This window comes from Diabrotica undecimpunctata, chromosome 6, assembly GCF_040954645.1.
Source record: "Diabrotica undecimpunctata isolate CICGRU chromosome 6, icDiaUnde3, whole genome shotgun sequence".
NCBI lineage: Eukaryota > Metazoa > Arthropoda > Insecta > Coleoptera > Chrysomelidae > Diabrotica > Diabrotica undecimpunctata.
This window is the reverse complement of record NC_092808.1, coordinates 4,723,541-4,734,389: the sequence shown is the minus strand read 5'-3', so window position 1 is coordinate 4,734,389 and position 10,849 is coordinate 4,723,541. Positions and strand designations below refer to the sequence as shown.

Here is a 10,849-nt window from a genome sequence, read left to right as displayed (position 1 = left end):
ACATTCACGTACATAGGCAGATTTTAGAAAAATCACTAGAATATAACATATATACACACTATTTCTCCGTCGACTTCACAGTAGCCTATGACGGTGTGAAAAAAACTGCATTATATAATGCAATGATAGACTTTGGGACCTAGATTTAGAATTGAAGGAGATAACTTTACGTTCTTTGACATTAATGATGGGCTAAGACAGGGGGAAGCGCTGGCGTGTCTCCTCTTTAATATTGTCTTGGAAAAGGCAACCAGACAATTAAATATTAAAATGAATGGAACTATGTATTTTTAATAGATCGACACAAATTCTCGCATTTGCTGACGATATAGTTATAGTACCAGGCTTGCGGACGCGGCAAGTGAATTAGGACTTGTGGTAAACGAGGAAAAAACCAAATATATGTTGGTTTCTAAAATACCCCGACATATTCAACAGAGAATTCAAATTAACAACCATACCTTTGAGCAAGTCAAAGAATTCACATATCTTGGATCGTTAGTAAACGCAACAAACACGGCAAGCGACGAAATAAAGAGACGCATAGTAATAGCAAACAGAACTGTTCATGGCAGTCATGAAATATTTCAGACTACCATAAGGTCTACCAGTAGTTTCTAAAACATTTGCAGTCTGTTCTGGATCACCGAAAGAGTCCACGATGCTTTGAAAGCTGCCGAATAACAAGAAATAATAAAGTCGTTCAGAAACCCCTAAAACATTTAGGATCTTATTCAGAGCTCCAAATAAGTTTATACTGCTTCGAAGTCCTCCAGAACGTTTGAAAAACTCCATAACAGTCGTGAAATATTTATAGCCTTCAAAGTACCGCCACAAAATATTCCAAAATTATTTAATACTTCCTAGACTGTTCTGAAACATCTACGCTTTCATAAAATCCTTCAGAGATATCCAAAACATTCCACGATAGTCACTAGACATACTAGGCAGTCATGAAGTTCACCAGAAGGGTCTTAAATATTCAGGATATATTTTATTTTCCCAAAATGAGTTTACGCTTCTCCGAATTTTTCCCAGAGCCTGTGAATCATTTCAGAACAGTACAGAAATATTCGCAGGCTACAAACTATCCTTAGAGTATCATAGAACATTTCCAGAACGTCACATAATATTTTCAGAGACTGAGAACATTCCAGAATATCTTTAGTAAAGTTTAGACTAAAATACCCCAGAGACCAAAATATTAGAATACAGTCAAGAAACATTCTAGGTTGCCATTACCAGAAATCCCCGAAACAGTTAGAGTCTGTTCTGGATCAGAGAAAGAGTCTCTACGCTGTTCTGAAGTCCTAAAAAGCATTTAAAGCGTTCCAGAACAAACTAAAATTATTCTAAGCTACAAATCATTACCTGGATAACTGATGAGTATTGATCCAGGGCATTTTTAAAGTGTACAGGATATCTCTGAATCATTTCTTTACTATATTGTAAGATTTTGGACTTCCCTAAAGTTTTCTCACGAGCTTATTCCCTCCCGAGAATATTTCATGACGTTTTTCGATAGTTCTTGAATCGTTTAGATTCTTTTCTCGATCGCCAAAAGAGTCCACGCTGCTCTAGAGTCTTACAAAGCATTTGAAGTATTCCATAACAATCTCGAAATATTTTAAGCCACAAACAATCCTCTGGAACCTCATAAAATACTCCAGGCCTTTATGGAAGCAGCTAAAGTTGCACTAAAATTCTCCACAACCTGATTATCATTTCAAGACCGCCCAGAAATATTCCAGAATGACTTTAATTACTGAAAAAACATGCTAAAACAGTCCAAGGCACTTATGAAGTCTATTGGAAAATTCTAAATAATTGCTTCACTATCTTATAACATTATACTACGTATATAGAGACATTACTCTGTTAGTATCTGCGTATAAAATCTTCGGCAATGTATTGTTTAAAAGACTTAAACATTTTACAAAGGATATATTGTTGGTCAATATCAATGCAGATTTACTGCTGGAAAGTCAACTATACATCACATTCACGTACATAGGCAGATTTTAGAAAAATCACTAGAATATAACATATATACACACTATTTCTTCGTCGACTTCACAGTAGAATATGACAGTGTGAAAAAAACTGCATTATATAATGCAATGATAGACTTTGGAACCTAGATTTAGAATTGAAGGAGATAACTTTACGTTCTTTGACATTAATGATGGGCTAAGACAGGGGAACGCGCTGGCGTGTCTCCTCTTTAATATTGCCTTGGGAAAGGCAATCAGACAATTAAATATTGGAATGAATGGAACTATTTTTAATAGATCGACGCAAATTCTCGCATTCGCTGACGATATAGTTATAGTGGGCAGAAGTATGAGAGACATTATGGTGCAGTGTTTTACCAGGCTTGCGGATGCGGCAAGTGAATTAGGACTTGTGGTAAACGAGAAAAAAACCAAATATATGTTGGTTTCTAAAAACCCCCGACATATCCAACAGAGAATTCAAATTAACAACCATACCTTTGAGCAAGTCAAAGAATTCACATATCTTGGATCGCTAGTAAACGCAACAAACACGACAAGCGACGAAATAAAAAGACGCATAGTAATAGCAAACAGAACTGTTCACGGTCTCCTATACAAGACCTTAATAAAACCAATTTTGATATATGGGGCTGAAACATGGACCTTATCTCAAAATGATGAAAGACTTCTTGGTATTTTTGAGAGAAAAATTCTTAGAAAGATTTTTGGGGCCGTAAATGAAAATAGGCTATGGCGTCGAAGAGATTAACATTTTCAAATACTCGAAGAGATAGAAAGAAATACTCGAAGAAAATAACATTTTCAAAACCAAAGGACACAAGAAGTAGAGGACGACCACGAAGGAGATGTATTGATGATGTGGAAGAAGACCTACAGATACTAAGAGTTAGAAGATGTAGGGAAGTTACCAGAAATCGACAGGAGTGGTGACTTCTTTGTGAGCAGGCCAAGATCTACAATGGATTGTCGAGCCACTTATGATGATGATGATGATGATCTTATAACATTCTAAACTTAATTAAAATCCTTCAAAAGTATCGAAAATATTTTTTAGAGTCAGCAAACATTCCAGACTACTGTGGAGTACTCCAGAAATCATTGAAACATTTGGAACTCTTTTTAAAAATTCACCAGACTAAGTTAAACATTCTAAGATGAACACGAAATTTTTTGGAGTGTTTTAAATATCTCAAAGGGACCTCAAATATTATAAGATAGTTCTGCAGTCTTATGAGTCCTTTAAATAACTTAACTATTATGAAACGTCAACGATTCTATAAAGCCCTTTCGAGACACCCAAAATATTTCATGGTAGTCGCCAAGCATTCTGCAATATTGTGTAGTCCTCCACAAACATATAGAATGTAGTTTGGAACATTCGTAATAAGTTTACTCTATTATTCTGGAGTCTTCAGGGGCCTTTGAATTATTTCAGAATAGCTTTAATATATTTCCAGCCTGCAGACAATCCTCCAAACCCCCACAGGATACTCCAGGATCGCCGCGAAATATTCTATAATAAACTCAATGTTTGCAAAAGGTCCTAACGTATTATGCAGTATTCTAAACTTTTATTAAGTCTCTCAGAGGTCTTTTAAACACATAGAGTTTGTTTTGGATTCTAGAAGAGCCGTTTTTAATTATCCAGAGTGTTTGAAACATATCAGAATAATCCCCAAATAGTACAAGCGTCAAACAATCCGATAAAGCTTCATAGAAAATATTCTAGAAGCAACGAAAGCTGCAATCCAAAAAACTGAACATTCCAAGACCGTCAAGAAATACTCCAATACGACTTAAATGTATTCTAGTCTCAGGACAGGAGACTTTGGATAACAGACAAGAGGGAGTAAGACTAGGTGAAGAAGTAATCAACAATATTAGATACGCTGACGATACAGCCATGCTTGCAGAAAATTTACAAGATCTCCAAACATTACTAAATCTAGTCAGTGAAGCAAGTTATCGAAGAGGCCTTAAAATCAACATTTCAAATACAAAGTGGATGGCAATTGGAAAGATCAATATAGATCGAGGTCTGATTTCTCTTAATGGAGAGGAGATCGAAAGGGTAAATCATTTCAAATACCTTGGCAGCTGGTTAAATGTAAATTGTGACTCTGATGAAGAGATAATAACCAGGTTTGAAATATCACGTAAGGCTTTTATGACCTGGAAACCAGTTTTATGCAACAGAAACCTGTCGATGAATATTCGTAAGAAGGTCCTGAAATGTTATGTGTGGTCCATCCTATTGTATGGTTGTGAGACATGGACGTTAAAAACCACAATGCTAAACAAGTTAGTAGCTTTCGAATTGTGGTGCTATAGACGAATCCTAAAGATATCGTGGGTTTCGCACACTTCCAATGAAGATGTTCTTCAAATGATCAATTCAGAACGTCTGCTCATAAACACCATAATGAGGAGAAAAACAGAATACTTCGGCCATATAATTAGAGGCCTAAACCGACTAAATACCATCTACTTCGCCTTATAATACAAGGAAAAGTGGAAGGAAAGAGATGGATTAGTCGAAAGAAACTTCCATGGCTGCGTAATATTAGACAATGGTGTGGTTCCACAGTAGAAGAATTATTTCGCGCAGCAGCCGACAAAGAAAGGTTTCAGGAAATTGTAAACATGATGACGACCAACGTCTGAATACGGACACGGCACCCAAAGAAGAAGAAGTCTCAGGACAAATTTTAGGACAAGTCTGAAGTCTTTTAAAGACCTCTAAATCATTCCTTCGCTGTCTTGTAATATTTTAGCTTTCATTAAGTTTTTCAGAAGCACCCAAAACATTTCGAGTCAGTCAGTCACGAAGCATTTAAGATTTCTGTGAAATTTTTTTGGAGCCACAAATGAGTTTAAGCTGTTTTAAAGTCCTACAGAGTCTTTAAAACCATGCCGGCTATATCAAGAATTCAACAAAATAACTTAGAGGTACAACACGAAACGATAGAAATGGTAGAAGAATTCTGCTACTTAGGATCACTGATAGACTACAAAAATAACACATCCAACGAGATAAAAAAAAAAGAATATGCGTGGCTAACCGCTGTTATTTTGGCCTGGGCCCTCAACTAAGAGCGAGAAGTATGTCAATAGCAACAAAGTGCAAACTTTATAAAACAATAATACGCCCAGTGCTCACATACGGATCGGAAACATGGGCAATGACGACCCGAGATGAAGAGTTACTGCGAGTCGTTGAAAGAAAAGTATTGAGGACCATATATGGCGGAGTAAACGAACAGGCTCTGTGGAGAAGGCGATATAACTTTGAACTCTATAGACTTTTTGGTGATGCAGATATTGTGAAGACCATCAAAATAAACCGCCTAAGGTAGGTGGGCCACGTTATGCGGATGGATGAGAGTGACCCCACTAAAATAACTATGCTAAACAGGCCGGTCGGAAGAAGAAGAAGGGGGCGACCTGAACTCAGATATCTGGACGATGTACAGGAAGATCTGAGGGAGATTGGAGTGAGGGGCTGGAGAAGACAGACACTCGATAGGGAAGGATGGAAGAATGTTTTGAAGCAGGCCAAGGCTTACGAAAGGCTGTAGCGCCAACTGATGATGATGAGTCTTTAAAACATTTCAGAACAGTCACGAAATATTAGAATCCTCCGGAGTTTATTTAAATATTCCAGGATATTATATTTCAAAACCAGTAAAGCTGCACTAAAATTCTTCACCAATAGTTAGTCTTTCACCACCAGTAAAAAATACTACAGGATGACTCAAATGTCGGCAAAATTTCATTAAACATTCTAGGACAGTCCTGAAACCTTCTGGTGATTTCTTGACTATACTGATTTATCTTTCAGAGGAACCCAAATTATTACATGACAGTCACAAAGCCTTAGAAGCATTCTACAATAATCTGGAAAGATTTTCAGGATTCATCAAGCTTCGTAACCTCACCTAACATTTGATAACCTCCAAGAAGCAGTCAAGACTACCTTAAAATTCTTCAAAAATCGTTAAACACTTTAGAGAAGCTACTTAATATATTCAATGACTGTGAAACTCTCAAACACATTCTAGGGCAGCCCCTAAGTCATTTAGAGATGTTTGAATAATTCATTAAGTGTCCTGAAATATTTTGGGCTTCCATATACTCGTCCAAAGATACAGAGAACATTTCACGATATTCAGAGAGATATTCACTAAGCTGCACTAGATGGTATGTTTCAGGATGATGATACAAAAGAAGTTCTAAAATATTCTAAAATCTTTAAAAATCTCCAAAATAATGAAAAGTAATCACTTAAGTAAAAAAACTTACTTTTCATCTTCATCCTTTTGTGAATTGTTACTAGGTGACGATATCCCGCTAGCCGAACTAGAACTTTGTTCGTTGCAACCGTTATTTTCGATGGTATGTACATTTGTGCCACTTTGACTTTTAGACAACGCATAACTTTTAGAATTGTTCTCCGCGGGGAAGCCCCCGTTGGTGATCGATTTGATATTATTGGCGCTCAGGCATTTGCTGAGTTCGTGTTTGCCGTTTTGCTGGCCTATCGGCTCTGGACTTAAGCAGTCCGTGTTGGGCAGTTGGGTTTGTTGGAGAAGTCTATTCTTCTCCAAGGTTTCTTTCTTTCTCTAGAAAATAAATAAAAACTCTATCTAATTAAAGTAATTTTTGTGTGTAAAAGTAATAAATAAATGTGTTATGTATTTGTAAAATAAATATCTAGATGAGATCACACTATATCGCCAAAAAGCAAATAAAATTTTGCTGAAGGATCTTTTAAAACTTGTGGTTATGGTGAATGCGCATTTATTTTGACAGTCTAAATTTTGGTGGATGCACCCCTGCTCTAGTGTTCATTGAGATGTTCATTGTTCATAAATCGGAATTGTATTACTGATTGCATAATTAAAAATAATGTTTATTTAGGTCTTTTCATTTTTTGTGCAAAATAAGTTTAAAAAATTACAAAGCAAAAAGTGTAAATAGCTATAATGCTAGTGTAAAATATTCACAAAATTCGTCTAGCTACTATTAGAAAGCTAAAAAATGCCAACAAATCTTTGTAGATGTAAACGCTTGATTTTCTAAGTGCAATGTTTGATTTCGATTAAAACACTCCAATAAGAAAGGTGAAAAAGTGATTTAAATGTTGAAAAAAGACTTTTACGAAAAATGGAACTCGTTTTCTAGTAATTTACCGGTGATTTTGATCTTTTTCTAAAATGAAATTCCTCACAATTTTCCATGTAGTAGTTTTCCACAATCTGTAATAAGTTAATTATGGTACTAACTATGGTGATATTCAAAATTTTGTAAATACACAAGTCATATTATTCAATTAAGGTGAAGTGACTTAATAACAATAAAAACAGCGACAATTCAATGGCATAGCATAAATCATAAGCAATTTTTACATGTTCTGCGAAAGGAAAAACATTGATAGCTATTTTAACATGTCCTAGATAACCTAAAATTGTCTGAATTATTCCAGAGTGTCTCAAATTACACGTAAAACATTCTACGTAAGTCGCGAAGTAATCCAGATAGTTTTAAAAATGTTTCGGGGAAACCCATAATATGTAAAGATAATTACGGATATTTCAGACTAGTATAAAGTTTTCCAGTGGTGCCTGAAACATTTTCACCTTGTTCAGGAATACTGCAAGATTTTTTTCGGCTTTGAGATAAATCAGAAACTTGTTCTCCAAAACCTTATAAATTACCCCAGGACAGTTTTGAAAAATTCAACCAAGTCATTGTCACAAAATATTGCGGTATATATCCAAACCTACTTAAACCATTCCAATACGGTTTTAAAATATTTAAAAGGCCCCAAACTTATTCCAAGACTAGTCTGAAATATTCTAGGCTTCTATAAAGTAATCAGGGATATTTAAAATAGTCTACAGTAATCCCGAAATGTTAGAGATGTCCTTAAATACGAGCCCCTTTTTATATCAGTTGGCCCACCTATGGAATTTGCAGTTTAAGTCGATTACCATAAACAAATTATACTCTGCATGTTTTTATAAGTTCCCATATTAATTAATATGGCACTTTTATTAATTTATTGAATACATCACCCTTATGGTTTTTTATTTATTTTCAACAATAAAAAAAATTAACTAAACCCCAGCCAGGGTTTAGTTAATTTCTGAAAGTCAAAAAGAAAACAGTGACAAGAAAAATAGACATCTCACAACTGAAGAACCCTGAACAGAAAAAGAAAGTATCAAGCTTGAGGAAGAAATAAAAACCATCGAAAACTTGGTACAGGTAGACATTGAAGCAACATGGACTGCTCTAAAAACAAAAATAACAATGATACAAGAAGAAGACATCGGGTTCATTCTTCTTCTTCTTCAGATGCAAATCCACTAATGGATGTTAGCGTTTTCCATTAATTCTCTATTTCTGTATCAGAGATTGTATGTCGTTAATCCCTGTCCATTGCCTTATGTTTTGGAGCCAGGACATTTTCTTTCGTTCCATTCCTCTCTTGCCTTTAATTTTACCCTCGATTATAAGTTGGAGGAACTGGTATTTTTCATTTCGCATGATGTGACCTAGATACGCCATTTTCCTTTTCTTGGTGGTTTCGAAAAGTTGGCGTTCTTGGTTTATTCTTTTAAGGACATCTATATTTGTGATTTTCGCTGTCCATGGTATTTTTAGGATACGGCGATAGAGCCACATTTCGAAAGCTTCTAATCTGTTTATATCTAATCTTAGTCCTAGTTGAAGATCGAATTCTGAACAAGTCAGAAATCGGGTTCATCGGGTTCATAAAACACAACAAAAAACAAGAATGGATAACGCAAGAGATCATGGACCTCATGGACGTAAGACGAAAACATAAAACAAGCCCAATAGAATATAAGCGAATCAACAAAATCATTAGAAAAAAGTACAGGGAGGCGAAAGAAAACTGGATGTCAACGAAATGTCTAAAAATCGAACAACTTCACGAAAAATACGACACCTATAATATTCATCAAAAAGTAAAAGAAATGACACAAAAAGAGATAAGCAACAATATTAAAAAATGATAATAACAAAATAATTATAATAATTATGGATGCAAAAGACAAACTAGAGAGATGGAAAGAATACATACAAACTCTTTTTGACGACGATAGACATTATTCTCCACCATCCTCTGATAATCGAATAAATGAAAAAGGCCCAGAAATAACCAAAGAAGTGATCCACGCAGTAAAATCTCAGAAAGATGGAAAAGCCACCGGTCCAGACAATATCAATATCGAAATAAACTCATTGCAGATAACGAAAGTAAAAGCCTAGACTTAATAACAGCACTATTCAAGATATATGACACAGGTAAAATACCAACAGACTGGCTAAAATCAACATTCGTAGCATTACCAAAAAAATCAAATTCCTGACAATGCGATGATTATCGAATATTAAGCTTAATGTCTCATGTCCTTAAAACTTTTCTCAGAATTATCCATACACGAATTTACAAGAAGTGAGAGTTCCAGATGAGTGACACTCAATTCGGATTTCGAAACGGATTGGGAACACGAGAGGCTATTTTTGCTTTAAATGTGTTAACGCAACGATGCAGAGACATTTAATGTAGATGTATATGCATGTTTTATTGACTATGGAAAAACATTTGACTGCGTTAACCATCAAAAAATGATCGAAATCCTGAGAACAACTGGAGTTGACGAACAAGACTTGCGAATTATCTCAGAACTATACTGGCACCAAACGGCAACAATTGAAATAAAGCACACAACATCCGGAGATATACAAATCTAACGAGGACGGAGACAGGGTTGCATCTTATAACCGCTACTGTTTAATTTGTATTCGGAGTCTATATTCAGAGAAGCATTAGACAAGGTCCAAGGCAAAATTAAGATTAACGGAATCAGCATAGACAACATCAGATATGCTGATGATACCGTCTTAATAGCAAGCAACGCACAAGAACTACAAAATATAATAAATGCGATAGTTCACCACAGCGAAATGTTCGGTTTACATCTAAACGTTTCCAAAACTAAAACTTTAGTATTTTCAAAGACACCAATAAACGTACATCTGTATGCCAAGGGTCAAATAATAGAACAGGTAAATTCCATAAAATATTTGGGAGCAAATATCAATAGTCAGTGTAATCCAAAAAAAGAAATCCTATCAAAAATCGAACAAGCAAGGAAAGCATTCATGAGCATGAAATCATTTTTTACAAGATTAAACCTTAGTCTGCAGCTTAGAATCCGAATGATCAGATGTTACGTTTTTTCTGTCTTACTGTATGGCTGTGAAAGGTGGACAATGGACTCTGAAATAGAAAAAAGAATGGATGCCTTTGAGATGTATATATACAGAAGAATGTTGAGAATTCCATGGGTACAAAGAGTTACTAATGTTGAGGTACTTCGTCGCATGTGTAAACAAAGAGAATTACTAAGAATAATTAAAGAGAGGAAAATGCAATACTTGGGTCATGTGTTGAGAGGCGAAAAATACGAATTACTTTAAGTTATACTGGAAGGAAAAGTACAGGGCAAAAGATCAGTAGGAAGACGCCAGAACTCGTGGCTGAAAGACCTGAGGAAATGGTTCGACCGCTCATCCGCAGAGATCTTTCGCGCAGCAGTTTCCAGAACTACAATTGCCATTTGGATCGCCAACCTTCGAAAGGAGACGGCGCCATGATAAGAAGAAAGAGGTAGAATGAGAAAGAGATGAAACAGAATAATAAAAAAGAAACAGCAGGCAAAGAATCAGTAGAAAAAATAATGTTATTGCTTTTTTGTAGATAAAAAGTAGCGGTTTCGATTTATTCACTTCAATAA

General features: G+C 35.5%; 1 protein-coding gene across 1 annotated transcript in view; it reads right to left on the bottom strand.

Annotated features, from left to right (window-relative positions):
* LOC140443025 (centrosomal protein of 104 kDa) overlaps positions 1-10,849 on the bottom strand; it is a 43,437-nt gene that overhangs the window by 5,844 nt on the left and 26,744 nt on the right. Inside the window, exon 11 of the mRNA XM_072534053.1 lies at positions 6,321-6,640. Within this exon, the coding sequence (XP_072390154.1) occupies positions 6,321-6,640 (320 nt within the window). The remainder of the gene's footprint in view (positions 1-6,320; positions 6,641-10,849) is intronic.